Source organism: Sorex araneus, chromosome 4, assembly GCF_027595985.1.
Source record: "Sorex araneus isolate mSorAra2 chromosome 4, mSorAra2.pri, whole genome shotgun sequence".
In the NCBI taxonomy this organism is placed as follows: domain Eukaryota; kingdom Metazoa; phylum Chordata; class Mammalia; order Eulipotyphla; family Soricidae; genus Sorex; species Sorex araneus.
Genome location: NC_073305.1, coordinates 103,441,561 through 103,458,770, shown reverse-complemented (window position 1 = coordinate 103,458,770; position 17,210 = coordinate 103,441,561). Strand labels below are relative to the sequence as shown.

The 17,210-nt window shown below is 37.3% G+C and overlaps 1 protein-coding gene across 1 annotated transcript in view; it reads left to right on the top strand.

Annotated features, from left to right (window-relative positions):
* The window catches only part of COL12A1 (collagen type XII alpha 1 chain), a 122,917-nt gene that overhangs the window by 54,179 nt on the left and 51,528 nt on the right, over positions 1-17,210 (top strand). The window contains exons 21-31 of the mRNA XM_055135578.1: positions 509-655; positions 3,134-3,273; positions 3,799-3,928; positions 5,143-5,285; positions 5,587-5,716; positions 9,025-9,161; positions 10,438-10,567; positions 15,445-15,584; positions 15,882-16,014; positions 16,117-16,143; positions 16,476-16,618. Of these exons, the coding sequence (XP_054991553.1) occupies positions 509-655; positions 3,134-3,273; positions 3,799-3,928; positions 5,143-5,285; positions 5,587-5,716; positions 9,025-9,161; positions 10,438-10,567; positions 15,445-15,584; positions 15,882-16,014; positions 16,117-16,143; positions 16,476-16,618 (1,400 nt within the window). The remainder of the gene's footprint in view (positions 1-508; positions 656-3,133; positions 3,274-3,798; positions 3,929-5,142; positions 5,286-5,586; positions 5,717-9,024; positions 9,162-10,437; positions 10,568-15,444; positions 15,585-15,881; positions 16,015-16,116; positions 16,144-16,475; positions 16,619-17,210) is intronic.

Here is a 17,210-nt window from a genome sequence, read left to right as displayed (position 1 = left end):
AGAAAAAATGCCAGAGATAATTTTCAGTTGGAAGTTGCTGCTAGAAGCATTAGAAGAAACGAATTCACAATACTTTTCAGTTTTGCAATTTATATTATTTTTAGTTGTTTTCCATCATTGAGGTTTAATTTTAATTTAAGTCATAAAGAAATATTTAATTTATTGGAATAACATTGGTTTCTGAGAGTGAAATGTTAATGTGTTATCCATAGCACATTTCCCACAAAAGTGCACTCAGCATTGATTTTAGGGACCTTTCCTTCTGCCCACGAAAATCCTATGTTCTAGTAAATAATGAATTGATAAAGAGAGCATATGGCATTTGTTTTGTTTCATTAACTTTTCCCTCTGAGAAGTAGTTTTCATCAGTATCCACTCATTTTTTAAAATTATTTAAATTTATTTATTTTTTAATTGGTGAGTCACAGTGAGGGTACAGTTGCAGATTCACACATTCTCGTGCTTTTTTTCCCCTCATGCAATGTTTGAATTCACTCATTTTTTTAAGGTATTAAGAATGCTGATGAAGTTGAGTTAAAGATGATAGCAACAGATCCTGATGACACCCATGCATACAATGTAGCCGATTTTGAGTCCCTCTCCAGGATTGTGGACGACCTCACTATTAACTTGTGTAACAGTGTCAAAGGTCCAGGTAAGACTTGTCTGGGATTTCTCATCTCCAGCCATTTTGATAATTTGGGCCAGAGAATTCTTCAGAATTTTCCAGATGTCTTGTGTGGTTGGAGGATATACTACTCTCAATAGAGAATCATTAGTTTAACTTATGATTTTTATCATGATGAATGTTGGATGGCACCAAACTAAAAATGACATGAATTTATGTATCTGAACTCTGTGTGTGTGTGTGTGTGTGTGTGTGTGTGTGTGTGTGTAGGGGTGTAGGGAAGAGGGAAAGAGATGCTTTATTTTTTGGTATTCTCTTTATAAAGTGTCTTTCCTTTATAGACTTATTAAGTTGCTATTAAATTAAATGGTTGTTTCCAGACTAATTTTTTTTTGTTTGTTACCTTATTTTTGGACTAGGAATGGAAAAAGCATTCTCCCCTTCCCTCCCTCCTTTTCTCCTCCCCTGGCCTCCCCTCCCCTCCTCTCTTCCTTTTTTTCTGGTCCCCAGAGTGTCATGCATGTAAGACAAGTGCTCTACCACTAACCTTATTTTTTGCTGGGGGCATTGGGGAGGGGTGTGTGGAGCACTACCTAAGTAGTGCTCAGGGGGTCTCAGACCAGTCTCAGATACTCTGCCTGATTGTGTGTGCCAGACTGTTTATGCTTGGGATAAGGATGCAGTGTTGTCTTGTCCCTGCCGTGGGTGCCACACCTAAGTAGTAATTGTGGGGCATGCAGTTCTGAAGTTTGAAATGGGGGTCTTCAGCATGTTTGAATGTGCTCTAGTCCTTTGAGATACCTCCCAAGCTCTGTAGTGGAGTGTTACATCTGAATTTCTTTGCCTCAGTTAAAGATGATCAGATTTGCTACTTTGTGCTTGTAACTCATAAATAGGAACAAAACTTGTAGAGTTAGAGTTTAGACTTTAAAAAATGATGAACTTTAAAAAGTGATATGATAACTTAAGATTTTGGTATTTGGCAAAGAATAAAAAGGTGAAAGATGATAAAGAAATCTTGTTTAAAAGTAGCTATTGATAAGAAATTGTGATTTAGAGATGAAATTTCAAAACTTGTATGGACAAAGGGTAGTTCTGGATGATTTCTGTTTAAGTCATGCATGAAACAAATCAGTGCCCAAACTGAAGGTATTTAGAAAATGAATATTAAAATTGCGATCATTATTATGTAAGAAAAAATATTTTAAATACATGTAGAGTATGGTGAAGACTGTCTTTCATTTATTCTGGTCTTGGAAAAGTTGGTGAGTTTAACAAATGATGTGGTAGAAATGGTTCATGTGCTTTGGGATACGGAGACCATTTATTTGAATGTTCCTTCTTGAGTTACTCCAAACTTTTGCAGATTTTCTTTTTGGATTTTGAACAGCAGACTGACCTTTTCCCTGGAGAAATAGACCAGCCAGGAAGCCAGAATTTGTGGGCTTCTGGCTTTGGGTTAGCTAAGAGACTTGTAGTTTTATTTAGTTGGAGGGAACTTTGAATGGGGATGAGAACATCTTTTATCTGTTTTCCTCTATTATTTTTCTTAACCAACTATGCAATAGTTGCATTCATTCTAGTTTCCCAGACAGTAAAATTGCTTGATAATTTTGTGGGCTTGATTATGACCCAAGTACAATAAAGGTTAGGATACTAAGAATGGAAATGCTTTCCTCAGTTTTGGCTTACAAAGAAAGTAGAGTTTTATGAGAATGATTTGCCATGCTCATGGAGTCATCGGATTAATTTTCTCTAGATTGTTACTTGGGACATCTTTCTGATCACCATATTGAGCTTAACATTTCTACTTTCATTGATGTTTGTTTAAGATATTATTAGTGTATTAGTCATTTCACTTATTCTTACCTATAGGAAACTGCAATTCAGGCGATAAGGTATTTCCAAACTTACAAGACTTAGCTGTTTTCCCCCTCTTGAGTGACTGAATACTTAGTTTCTCTTGCCATTAAACTAGATGCATTGGGGAAATGAACATGAATAAAAGAGCAAATTTATCCTCAGGCAAAGTAAACTTTAGTTAAGGAGATAGGACATGAATATGAACAATCAAAATAGTAATGAACATAATGAATTTGTACAATGCCAGTAGTGACAGGCAGAATTGAGAAGCGGACTTGTCAGGATTGAAATCATTATGATTTTATTATGTGGAGAGAGAATATAGGTGACATTAAAAGAAGAGCGATCAAGTTTTCGTGAAAGATAATGGTCTTTGATTTGAATTTTTTGTGTCTGAAGAACCCTTGGTCACCTATTGAGAAAATCTTATGGGTAATGGACCTCTATTAATCATTGATTCACTGCATATAAATCATTGATTTATAAATATCATATAAATCATTGATTCACTGCAGTTGTTTAGAATGTGAAAAAAATGTCTATGAGCTTGGAATGTAGAAAGCCATACAATTTCAATATAATTTCAACTTTCATTGTCTTGCTACTATAATGAAAAAAGTGTACTTTTATTTCCATGTGTAGGTGACTTGGAAGCACCTTCTAACCTAGTTATTTCTGAGCGAACCCATCGTTCTTTTAGAGTGAGCTGGAGACCTCCTTCAGACAGTGTGGATAGATATAAGGTGGAATTCTACCCAGTTACTGGAGGGAAACGTCAAGAAGTGAGTTCATAATGCTTACAGCTGACTCCGTTCTGATATTACAATTGAGTCCCCTAATAAGGTATCTGAGAAAAGCTTGGGGGAAAGAATAAGACTGACGTAGAGAGGGACAGAACTTAGCCAACTCTGGTACTTCATATGTTTAGCAAAGCCTTCCACTGGGCTATTTTTTTTAAAAAAAATTGTGATTTCTAAAATCACATAATATTAATGAATTTTAAATTAAAATTAGGTTAGAGGATGCTTAATTTGTTCATAAATTCATACAGAGTCTTAGAACTGAAAGAGTGCATTAATGATTGTCTAGTTTTACCCACTCATCTTACAGATGATGAAATAAAAGGTTGGAAAGCAAACTCTATCGATTGTCCAAGATCTGATTGTGATTTGGTGGTTCTCCAAAACAAAGGACAATAGCTTAGTTGAAATATAATTTCTATGCTCATTATAGTGAACTACATTGTAATTCGAGTGTAAAAGAGGGATACTCTTCTAACCCAAAATTCTTTTTACTTTCCCCTCTAGTTTTATGTGAGCCGATTGGAAACAAGCACAGTCCTAAAAGATCTGAAACCAGAAACTGAGTATGTTGTTAATGTGTATTCTGTGGTAGAAGATGAATATAGTGAGCCTCTGAAAGGCACAGAAAGAACCTGTAAGTCAGATTAAAAAATATTTTCTTTGCTTCTGTAAGATAAAGAGGTGACGGATGTGGGCTTTTGCTAGTCTCTCGAATCATTCCTTTATCCAGTATTCCTTCAACACATATTGGATGCCTTCTTAGTGATGGCATCAGAGGCTTTCTGTTCTGACTAGTGCTCCAGCAATTTTGGGATCCCATTGATGGAATCAGTAGTCTTGGCCATAAATCATCTAATTGAACCAATACCTTTAATAAAATTATTCACATGGAAGAAGAGGGACTGTGTGGGGGAGTTGGACTAAGATTAGGTAGATGTGCAGAGCTGACCTATTTCATTCAATAAGAGGACCAGAGCTTTCTCCTGGCAATGAGGACATTCCCCCTTTTTCCTTTAGTAGAGAAGCTCAAGTGACTTTGCTTTTGAGAAAAAATTTCTTATTCCTATTCTGTGTTTCTGAGACCACATGAAAATAATCTATTGTCTCCCATTATCTTGGCTTGACTTCAGGTAGATTGAAGGCTACTTACTAGAGAAAAGAGGGCTGTGACTCTGAGCTAGGCAAGAACTTTCTGCCCAGGTCTTTATTCTTTGGTCTATATCTCTTCCCCTTTTATCCTTTATATTATGAGGTCCAAAATAAAATATTTTATAGCAGGCCAGATTAATTTGACATTATTCAAAACTTCAAGTAAATATTTGAGCAACTCACCCAAAAGCTGTATGAGTATAGATGAAAAGGAGACTGTAAATTTTTACTCTGCCTTAGAACTTCTATACAGCCCTTACATTCCCATTACTAGTTTTTGGCACTATTATCGTAATTATTTTTAAGAAATGAAATAAAATACTGTGCTGGTAATTTAAAGATAAATTTGTATGATTAAAGAATCAATTTAGAGACATTTCAGAAAAAGAGATCTCAATCTCAGGAAGCTGTTATTCATTTTGGCTTCTATATGGAGTCACTAGAATACAATTTGGAATTATAGTATTTTCTCTATGAAACATTTGTAATGTGTAATTCTGAGTGAGGGGTGGGTGGTGACAATGAGAATGAACTTTCAGGGGGCAAGGAAAGGATTGTACAAACATTTATTGATTTCTTTCCCACAGCTATCCATCTTCTAATCAGCATATAAAATATCAATAATTAAGTGTACAACAGTAGTTATAAGTGAACAGAATGAGAGGAATTAGACTGATGTTTGCTTTTATATTCCAATAGTGCCAGTCCCAGTAGTCAGCCTGAACATTTATGATGTTGGCCCAACCACCATGCGTGTGCAGTGGCAACCCGTGGGAGGAGCTACTGGCTACACCTTGTCTTACGAGCCTGTCAACAGCAGAGAACCAACAAAACCCAAAGAGGTGGGACATAGTTGTTTCCTCATCATTGAGTCTTCTTGAGATATTGTACTCTGAGATTCACTATTAAATTGCACTCACTTATAAACTCATGTGTAACTTCACACAAACAACCCACAAAATAGAGAATTAGATTTGTGGTTTTTCTCACATTTTCTAATACGCTGCCATGAAAAAGAAATTCAGGGAAATTAAAATAAAAATTGTGCTAAAATCTAGAAGTGATCAAAGCTCTACTCGACTATTCATTGTGAGTGGAAATACATGACTGAATGTCTTATTTTCCTTTGCATGTCCACTGCAGATGCGTGTTGGTCCAACAGCCAATGGGGTGCAGCTAACTGACCTCCTTCCCAATACAGAGTACAAAGTCACAGTGCAGGCTGTCCTGTATGACCTCACCAGTGAACCTGTCACTGCTCGGGAAGTCACATGTAAGACATTACTTGATTTCCTTCTTTCCTTCTTGGGGTAAACTATCACTCACTAGGCTTCTTCTTTCACCTAAAAATGCTTACAGTAATTTGATGATTTGTACAACTTTACTACTTTGGCAATCAAACATGAGAATTAAGAAAAATCCTACACTTCTGAAAGCATCCTAGATTTACTATACGAGTCAACTTAGATTCCCTCCGCCTAACATTTTAACATACCTGATATTAAAATGTATTTTAAATTCAATGAGATCAATGAGATCTCATAATTATTCTTGGCCAGGTGTCAAGCAGGACACTAAGCAAAATAATGGCACATCTTATGATAGATGTATACATTATATATCACTGTATCACTGTCATCCCATTGCTCATCAATTTGCTCGAGGGGGCACCAGTAAAGTCTCCATCGTGAGACTTGTTATTGTTTTTGGCATATTGAATATGCCACGGGTAGCTTGCCAGGCCTGCTGTGCGGGCGAGATACTCTCGGTGTTTGCCAGGCTCTCCTATATATAACTTATATGTTATATATAATATATTATATATATGTATATATGTATATGTATGTATGTATATATATATATATATATTGCTTTTTGGGTCACACATGGTGATGTCAGGGGTTACTCCTGGCTCTGCACTCAGGAATTACTCCTGGTGGTGCTTGGGGGACCATATGGGACACTGGGAATCAAACCTGGGTTGGCCTTGTCAAAACTCCCAACCCACTGTACTATTGCTCTAGCCTCTAGGTGTATATTCTTGAACTATGGTATGTGGCTTTGATGAGAATAGTAGTAATATTATTTGTGGTTTGGGAGAAAAATACTATGTTTAAGATCTGGGTATTCCAAGTTGTTGAAGTGGAAACTGTGGCAAAAGTATGAATAAGTCTATTTCAATGAAGTGAATTAATCACCAAACTCAGTCCAAAAACATATCTAATATCAACTATATTCCAATCACTGTGTAAGTGTTGGGACTGCATTAATAAATAATGGAAAGCATAGTAGATCATAACACTCTGTGGTTTTCATTTACCTTGTATGCGACAGAGCAGCTTCTTTGTTGTTTTTGACGTATTTTACTAACATTTAGTTGTGCTTTCTAAAAGGTGACAGTGACTAACTTAGGACCCTTGACTTACCTAGCTGTATAGTTTTGTGTTGGTTTATTGAGAGGTGGGAATGCTGGGATCAATGATGGCTTAGAGTAGGGAGTCTTCAGGAGAGCTTTCTTTTTCTTTCCCTTTTGGTTTTGGGCCACATCCAGAAATGCTTAGGGCTTACACCTGGCTCAGTATTCAGGGATCACTTCTGGCAGGCTTGGTGAATTATATGGGGTTCCAGGGATTGAACCTGGGTGTGCCGCATGCAAGGCAAGGGCCCTACCCACTGTACTCTCTCTGTCTGGGCTCTCAAACTAGATTTCTTAATTTTTAAAAATTTATTTATTTATTTATTTATTTCTGGGTCACACTGGCAATGCACAGAGGCTACTCCTGGCTTTGCATTCAGGAATTACTCCTGGCGGTGCTCAGGGGACCATATGGGATGCTATGCTGGGAACTGAACCCAGGTTGGCCTCGTACAAGGCAAACGCCCTACCTGCTGTGCTATCTCTCCAGTCCCAACTTTTTTTTTAATTTACTGGTATATTTATTGAAAATTTGAAAGTCAAGGCACCGTGATTTACAAAGTCATTCATAGTTGAGTTTCAAGTATACAGTGTTCTGACACCAATCCCACCACCATTGGTAACCCATTGTTAACTTCCCTTCACCAGTGTCCCCAGGTTACCTCCTCCTCCCAGCTTATCTCTTTGACAGGCAGATTTTTAAGTTTGGTTATTGTCATTTGTATCCCATGCTTTCAGTTCTGTTAGTTCTTTGGTTCAGATATATGGATACACCACACCTTTATACCACCAATGTGCCTGAGGCCCTAAGCTCTGCCCCATTACCTCCTGTCTACCTTTTTTTACTTCCCCACACCCTCTAGATTTTTTTCCTTCCCTGACAAACCAGATTTCTAAGGAAATTAAAAAGTCTGAAGGAACCTTCAAGAGGGGAAGTGAACCAAGACAGAAGCATGATGGGGCAGAAAAGAGAAAGAGCCTCAGCAAGGCAAGAGAGTGTAAATTTATGGAGAACAAATAAATATTCTTTACATGTTCAATGCTGCCCAGTAGTGTTAGTTTTGTGGAAATGGGGTGAAGGCAGATAAAGACTCTAGTGCTAGCCTGGGACAGAGACGTGTTCTAAGAGTGCTAGCCGAGACTCAAGAAACGTAGTGGGATGAAAGATGAATGTAGGAATGGATTTGGATAGGATCTTAATTTTAACAGTGGGAGATAGAATGTAGGGACACAGAGATTCAGAGAATACAGAAGGGATGGAGGTTTGGAAACATGGAGGTTGAGATATTCAGGTATAGAGATATACAGTGTTGAAAAGAATGACAACATAAAATGAGCAAAGTGGCAGCTGCAATGTGAGATACATGTCACATGACAAGAAAAAATATCTCCACTATTTTTCCTACTACCTTTTATTTCCAAGGAACAATTCTGCTTGTCTTGGTAAAAACCTATTATTTGGATTTTTTTCCCCCAAATCATTTAGACACTTGTAGTTTTTTTTTACAAATGTATGGTATGCTTAATTTTGCTGTACCATCCTTCTTCACTATCAGAACGGTTTGTATTTCTTGCACATTCCTAAGAATAAAGAGTGCTAATCCATTTTGTTTCCTATCTCAACCAACTTAAGTATGTGATAGTGAAATGTGAGTGATATATTTATGGTACTTTATGATTTATTATAGCTCACCAACTATAATAAAGGAACTTATTTAATCAGAGTGAAAGTTAACATATTAATCAAAAGCTGGAGTTATATTTATTTTTTTATTTTTATTTTTTAATAATTTATTTATTTTTTAAGTAGTGAGTCACAGTGAGGGTACAGTTACAGATTCACACATTTTCGTGCTTGTTTTTCCCTCATGCAATGTTCAAGAGCCCATTCCTCCACCAGTGTCCATTCTCCACCACTTATGAACCCAGTATCTCTCCCACCCTGGAGTTACATTTAAATTTGTGCTAATTTAAAAAACATTACTGTCTTTAAAAGAGTCTACCTTTAGCTTTTTTTTTTGATGCTTTTATAATATGCCATTTTTCCAGTTATTTTGCTATACACCTTTAAATTTTTTTCAAACAACTTCTTGGCAATTTGTGGGATGCTTTAGAAGTTTGTGGTTGAGAATAACATCTGGACCTAATATCTTCTTCTTCTCTAGTGCCTTTACCCAGACCTCGAGATCTGAAACTCAGAGACGTGACTCATAGCACCATGAATGTCTTTTGGGAATCTGCGCCTGGAAAAGTGCGTAAATATATTGTACGATACAAAACACCAGAAGAGGATTTTAAAGAGGTATGTTGGAGATTAGAAAGGATTTAGAGATATTTGTTTTCCTAGTGCAGTCAATAAAATAACTTTAGCAAGTATAGGCATTAGTGTATTTTGGGTACCTGTCATTTTATTAATATAGCATTGAAATTCATTATATTAATAAAGTACTTTTTGAGTGTGAATAATACATTAGACTGTCTTACATTCAGCTTAGTAATGTTTGTTCTGTGATATTAATGTCAAAGATGACATCCATTAACAGATTAAGGTTCATATAATTCCTTTTTTGTTTTTAAGCCACCACCTGGTTGTGCTCAGGACTTACTCCTTGCCCTGTGTTCAGGAATCCCTCTTGGTAGGGATCAGGGGACCATATGGAGTTCTGGGAATTGAACCCTGGTCAGTTGCCTGGAAGGCAAACGCCTTACTCACTGGACCTAATAACTCACTGTACTATCTCTTTGGCCCAAGATATATAGAATTTTGATGGTATTTTCTTCTCATACATATGTTTTGTATGGTACTCTGCATTCTATGAATTACAAAAAATTTGGATTAATGTTTCTAAAATAAAATTTAGCAAGTACATATGGGCGAGAAGATGGAATTTATTAGATAGAAAAGATGGGAGAGCAGAGAAGCACAAGAAAAAAAGAGTGAATGTATGATTAGAAAAGTGAACTTTTTTTTCCCAAGATGAGGTTGTGATGAAAAGATGTTTCCATGACAACCTGGTTCAATGTGGGAGCAACTTTAAGAGCCTCATCAGTTATTGGATTTAAAACATGTATTTGCCTGTAAAGGGTATTGGTGTCAGAACTTCAGAGAAAACTACTTTTTGGCAGATAAAAATAGTTTTCTCTACACATCCAGATAGACAATTCTGGTTGTTTATATTATATAAAAGCTAATTTATACATGTACATGTATTTGTTTTATTTTGGCTTTTAGTTTTTAAAGAAGTACAATGGGTCTCGTAGGAATCTTGTGGATAACAAATGAGGTAATGCACAGGATAAAATGTCTGAAAGAATTTAAGCAAAGATATGATGGAAATGTAAAAGAGTGGCTAGATTGTCTGAATTTGTAGTCATTTATCTCTTAGCAGACAGATAGGACTGTCTTATACATTTATTTTTATTTTTCAGGCATTTAAATTATCTAGCTCTTTGGTTCTCATGCAGATTTGGAAAGCATTGCTTTTTCGGTGACATGATCTTTAATGCTCTTGTGTATAGTAAACAATAGAGAGACGTCAAAACTGAATTGTAAAAATAATTCCACTGCTCTATTACAGGTAGAGGTGGACAGGTCAAGGACCAACACCCCTCTCAAAGAACTCTTCTCACAAACCCAGTACACAGTCAGTGTATCTGCAGTGTATGACGAGGGGGAATCTTCCCCAGTGACTGCCCAAGACACTACGCGTGAGTTGTGGTTATATTATTGATCATGGGGAAGCAATGCTATATGCTGCAAGTCTAACTGAACTCACTGGGTCATTTTCCCACTACTTAAAATGCTTGGATTCACTGCCTTTCTTTAGAACTGAGCATGCATGCTTTCTCTTTATTCCATTTCTTTTCTAATAATTCTGTGCAGTTCTTATTCTATCAGTCCGTCAGCCCCTCTCACTATTTTGTCTCTCATACATTTAACGTGTGTGTGTGGTGGGGGGTGGGAACAGCAGGGAGTTCTTAGAGATTGGGGAGAAAATCTATTTTTAATATTTGTTGGATGTTTTCTCTGGGAAAGATGCATGTTATCAAAATTCTTTTGTAAGTTGCTATGTTTAAAGATCTGCCCAGGTTAGTAAAAGATATATATCTTTGCCCTCATTAGTCTGTGATTTTACTGTGGCAACGAGAAAACTGAATGAATAATAGATGGAATCGTGTAAAGAAGGTGAGGGTGATAGTACTCAGCTTTTGTTAGTACTGGAGTTTAGAAAAGAGAAAAAGGTGGGTTGAGAAAAACAGCATTTCCTCCTTCTCGGTTTTATTTTCCTGAAACACCAAAAATGTCAATTTCTCTCCCTCTCTTGGTGTTTCCATAATATTTAACCCAATTATTATTGCCCTTTGGTCATTTTGTATCTACTCTGCCTTACCCTTCTCCCTTTTTTTTTCTTTTTGAGTCACACCTGGCGATGCACAGGGGCTACTCCTGGCTCTGTACTCAGGAATTACTCCTGGCGGTGCTCAGGGGATCATATGGGATGCTGGGAATGGAACCTGGGTTGGCCGAGTGCAAGGCAAACGCCCTACCCGCTGTGCTATCGCTCTAGCCCCTACCCTTCTGCCTTTTAAGGATAGCAGATAAATTTATTCTGTTCAACTTTTGTGTAGCAATATCTGGCTCAGGGCTCAGCAAATAATTACCTAATTAAACTGACTAAGAAGCCAAACTCTAAAAACAGTGTTCCAAAGAAACATAATGGAAGACATATATGTAATTAAAACTTTTCTAAGAGTCACATTAAAAAAGGTAAAAAGACACTGAAATGAATTTTAATAACATATTTTATTCAGTGTATTCAAAACATTATCACTTCAATATCTATTAGTATAATTGAGATTTTCATATTATTTTCCCTTAATTCTTCAAAATCCAGTGTATCAGTTTACATTTATAGCACATTATAATTTATTTTACTTTTAAAAAAGTTTTTTTATTGAATCACTATGACACCATTACAAAGCTGTTCATGAGGTTGTAGTGATATAGTGTTCCAACATCCATCCTTCCACCCGTGTACATTTCCCATCATCAGTCCCTCGTTCGCCTCCCATCCATCTCCCCCGCTCATCTTTCACCCCTCCAGCCTGCCTCTATGGCAGGTTCTTTTCTCCTCATTCTCACATATTATAATTTGAATTAGCCATATTCAAATACACACCAGCTGTGTGTGGCTAGTGGATAGAACGGATGTTAGATCTAAATGATTTACCAATTCTTGCCCAGTAAGTTGACGGTGGGAACAGGGCTATTGTCTGAAACTTTTATTTCCTATCCTCTCCTACTAGAGACTCAATAGCTTCTCTTTTATTGACGTCTTGCTTCTCATGGTAAGGGCATCTTGTCAACTGGTACAGCCTGCTCATAAACATTAAGCATTGCACACTTCTGCTGTTTTCTTTCCACATTTTATTTCCTAGCATTTCTCTTTTCTCTTTTTGCTTATGATATGCCAGGGGTCAAACCTGGGTAGGGCATGTGCAAGACAAATGACTTACCTGCTATATTATCTCTTTGGCTCAGCAACGCACGTTCTTCTGTTTTGTTTTGTTTTTTGGGCCACTTTCACTCCTGGTGGGGCTTGGGGAACCACACGGAGTATTGGGAATCAAACTAAGTCTGCTGCATGCAGGGCATGCATCCTGCTTGCTGTGCTCTTGCACTGGTCGAATACATAGACTTAATAGTTGGTTTGACTTGCAGTTGCACTTGTGGAAGCTGTAACTTTCCACAGCTCTAAAAGAAATTGGTAACTCTAAAGAGAATGGTAACTCACTTTTTTCCTCCATAGAGCTTTTTTGGGGGGTAGGGGATGGGAGGCCACAACGAGGGGTATTCAGGGATTATTTCTGGCTTTGCACACAAGAATCAGTGGATCCTATGAGGTATCAAGGATCAGATCTGGGTCAGGTTCATGCAAGGCAAGCACCCCACTCACTGTATGTGTCTCTAGACCCTCTACAGGCCTTTTGATGATAGTTATTAAAATCAAATTTTTGTTGATTCAGTTTTTTTGTGACTTGGCTTTGTGGCTTGCATTGCAAAATAACTGGTTAATCACAGGGCTCAAGATTTTAGTGTTATTAATACTTTTGGAATTTTTTTCATATTTGGAAAGTTCAGTACTGTCTTCTTCACATTATGTTTGTCACATTAACTTTTTTTTATTCCAGCACTGTGATTTTGAAAACGTTCATAATTGAATGTCAGGCATATAGTGTTCAACACCAATCCCACTACCAGCATTAAGCTCCCTCTGTCAGTGTTTCCAGGATCCCTCCCACCTCCCAATCTGTCTCGTTAACATAATTTTTAATTGAGTTATTGTAGTTTGCATCTCTTACTTATAGTCAGTGCTGTTGGTTGTGTGTTTTAGATGTACACATGTACCACATCTCTATGTGCCTAAAGCTCTGACTCCTACTCCTGTTATCTCCCATCTGCCTCATCTTATTTCCCATCCCCCACCCCCTCACTCCCTCACCAATTTCTTCTTCACTGTATGGTAAAATATTACAGATCAAAAATATGAGAGGCCGCTAAGTGTGGTCACTCGACCTCATACCTCTTCATCCTCAGCAATGGAAAACAAATTATCTAATGCTTCCTTTTCAGCAGGTCTGACTTTAGGGGAGAGACTCTCCAAACAATAATAGTGAGTTTTGTTGAAAGATTGTATGCAATCAAAGTGAAAGTAAAGTGAAATTTATTAGTTACACAGGTGGGGGGGTCTAAGGGTTGGGGGGCTAGGGGCGTGGGGGGGTTAGGGGTGTGGGGGTACGGGGTGGAGCTATACTGGGATTCTTGGTGGTGGAATATGTGCACTGGTGAAGGGATGGGTATTCGAGCATTGTATAACTGAGATTTAAACCTGAAAACTTTGTAACTTTCCACATGGTGACTCAAAAAATTAAAAAAATATATTTTTGATCTGTAAGAAAAAATATGTATTTCAACTTAGTTATGTCTTATCATGTGACCATGTTATATTTAAGTATTGCACATTTTTGTCTTTTTAAATTAAACAAAATTATTTTTATTCATTTGGAATTAGTCAAAAATTCTTAAAATTTTTTTATTTATTATTTTTTTAATTAATGAATCACCGTGAAGGTACAGTTACAGATTTACATATTTTCGTGCTTGTGTTTCAGTCATACAATGCTTGAGTACCCATCCCTCCACCAGTGCCCATTCTTCTTCACTGATGACCCCAGTGTCCCTCCCCCACCCTCCCCACCCCATCCTGCCTCTGTGGCAGGGCATTCCCTTTTGTTCTCTCTCTCTCCTCTTGGGTGTTGTGGTTTGCAATGGAGGTATTGGGTGGCCATCGTGTTCAATCTATAGTCTACTTTCAGCATGCCTCTCCCATCCCAAGCAGGTTCTCCAACGACACTTTAGTTGGTGTTCCCTTTTTTATCTGAACTGCCTTTTTCCCCAGCATGTGAATCCGGCTTCCAAGCCATGGAGCAAATCTCCTGGTACTTATTCTTACTATTCTTGGGTGTTAGTCTCCCATTCTGTTGTTTTATATTCCGCAGATGAGTGCAGTTCTTCTATGTCTGTCTCTCTCTTTCTGACTCATTTAATTTAGCATGATACTTTCCATGTTGTTCCACTTATATACAAAATTCATGACTTCCTCATTTCTAATAGTTGCATAGTATTTCATTGTGTAGATATACCAAAGTTTCTTTAACCAGTCATCTGTTCTCGGGCACTTGGGTTTTTTCCAAATTCTGACTCTTGTAAACAGTGCTGCAATGAACATACAAGTGCAGATGTCATTTTGACTATACTTTTTTGCCTCTCTGGGATATATTCCCAGAAGTGGTATTGCTGGGTCAAATGGGAGCTCAATTTCTAATTTTTTGAGAAGCCACCATATTTTTTTCCAAAAGGGCCGAACCAGTTGCCATCCCCACCAGCAGTGTAGGAGGGTCCCTTTCTCCCCACATCCATGCCAACACCAGTTGCTTTTGTTCTTTTGGATGTATATAACACATTTTTGATACTACATGCTAAAGTCCTTTCTGTAATGCTCTTTGAGATCCATAGTTTTCATTAGAGGCAAAAGAAGTTTGAGATGCTAGACAGATGGGAATAACTGAGTTAAAAGAGTGCCTTAAAATTATATCCATTATATTTTAAGATACATTTTTAAATATAATATATAATTATACCTATTTTAGGGTATTTGCATTGCAAGCATTTGCTGACCCAGATTCGATTCCTCCATTCCTCTTGGAGAGCCTGGCAAGCTACCCGTGGAGTATTCAATATGCCAAAAAACAGTAACAACAAGTCTCACAATGGAGACGTTACTGGTGCCCGCTCGAGCAAATTGATGAGCAATGGAATGACAGAGATACAGTGATTATATCCATGAATTGCTTAACATCTTCAGAGTTCTCTGATATTTATTTTTCAAATTGAACTGAATTGGTAAATTACTTCTTTCTACTCAGTTTTCCATGTCCATTAAAACTAAACAAGGCAATTTCATTATATTAACTTAAGTTGGTAGATTACATTAAAAATGTAGTTCTGCATTTTCTCACAACAGGTCCTGTACCAGCTCCAACAAACCTAAGGATTTCAGAAATAACACCAGAGGGTTTCAGAGGAACTTGGGACCATGGAGCTTCAGATGTATCTCTCTACAGAGTAACCTGGGCACCTTTCGGTAGCTCAGATAAGATGGAGGTAATGTTTATCCTCATGATTTCCTTTTTTTTCCCTCTCTCTTTGTCCTAATTCCCCCTCCCCCTCCCTCATCTTACTCTGTCTACTCCTCCCATTTTATTATATGAAATCATGCTTGAAATGTATATTATCTGTGTTGTCAGAGAAGCATCCTTTCCTGTCAATGACATTGGAACTCATGGCATATGTCAAAGCAACAGGAACATCTAGCTAAATGACATAAAAAACTGCCAGTGAATGCATGATGTGCACAGTGAATAAAATTTCTCCTTTTTATTCCCTTCCTCTTTCTTCCAGACCATCTTGAATGGAGATGAAAATACTTTGGTGTTTGAAAACCTGGCCCCGAACACTCTGTATGAAGTTTCTGTTACGGCCATCTATCCTGATGAGTCAGAGAGTGATGACTTGTCTGGCAGTGAGCGCACATGTAGGTGATCAGCTTTCAAACAAGACATTGTCGTTTTAACATTCTTTAAAAATCAAGTTATCACAATGTTAATAATATTCCCCCATTTTTTTTATTTTTTAGTGCGCCTGATACCCTTGACAACACAGGGTAAGAATTCAATTTTTTGGAATTAATGACTGATTAAATAATGAACAAATGAACGAAATACAATGCAAAGTCCATAGTAAAGAAGCTTTCTGCTTTTTCAGTTGTAGGATGTTGCTCGGGACCCCACCCCGACCCCTCCCACCAATTAGCATCCCTTTAAAAAGAACTTTTTAAAAAGAATTTGCTTGTTACTGTTTAATAAATGACCATCATTTGTCATGGGGTTAGATTTATTTCTAAATCTAGAAATATAGAAACCCTCTTGGGAATGACCAATTTTGGGGGATGTGGTGTAATTCTCCTTATTTACTTTGCTTTTCAACATCTTTCAGCTCCAAAAAGTGGTCCAAGAAACCTTCAGGTATATAATGCAACATCGAGCAGCTTGACTGTTAAGTGGGATCCTGCTAGTGGTCGTGTGCAGAAATACAAAATCACGTATCAGCCATCTACAGGGGAAGGCAGCGAGCAAACGGTAACTTGTTAAAATGATAAGCTTTACAAACTCTATCCTTGCCTCTCTGAACTATTTTAACCTCTAATTCTCATTACTCATATTTACTATTTTGGGAGATGCAAGATTTACTGTGTTGGATGGAATTCACGTCCTGTGTCTCTTTTACTATCTCTCAGTTGATCGTTGTAATTAGCAGTCTTATATTCTTCCCTTTTGGAAAGTAATAACTGAGAATCTCTTAAGTTTTGTCAGTCCTAGGTTAGACATATTTACATTTTAATGCTAGTTTGCATAAATAGATTAGTGCATTATTAATACTAGAATTATTTTGGAGAGTTAGATGGGAGAACTAGGTAAACACTTTACTTACTCATCAGACTGGTTTCAAATATGTATGGCTAGTATCGGATGACTACCATTGATATTTTTCTGTCATAACCTCAAATATCAAATTGATTAAAATTGGTGTAATTCAGTTTGCTCATATTGAAAATGATGACAACAGATTCATTGAGGTTTCTTCTGGAATGGGACTATTTGAAGTAAAAGGGTGTTAAGCTGGAAACATCTGGTATATACACCATTCCTCATGTGTATTCACTGTGGGCAG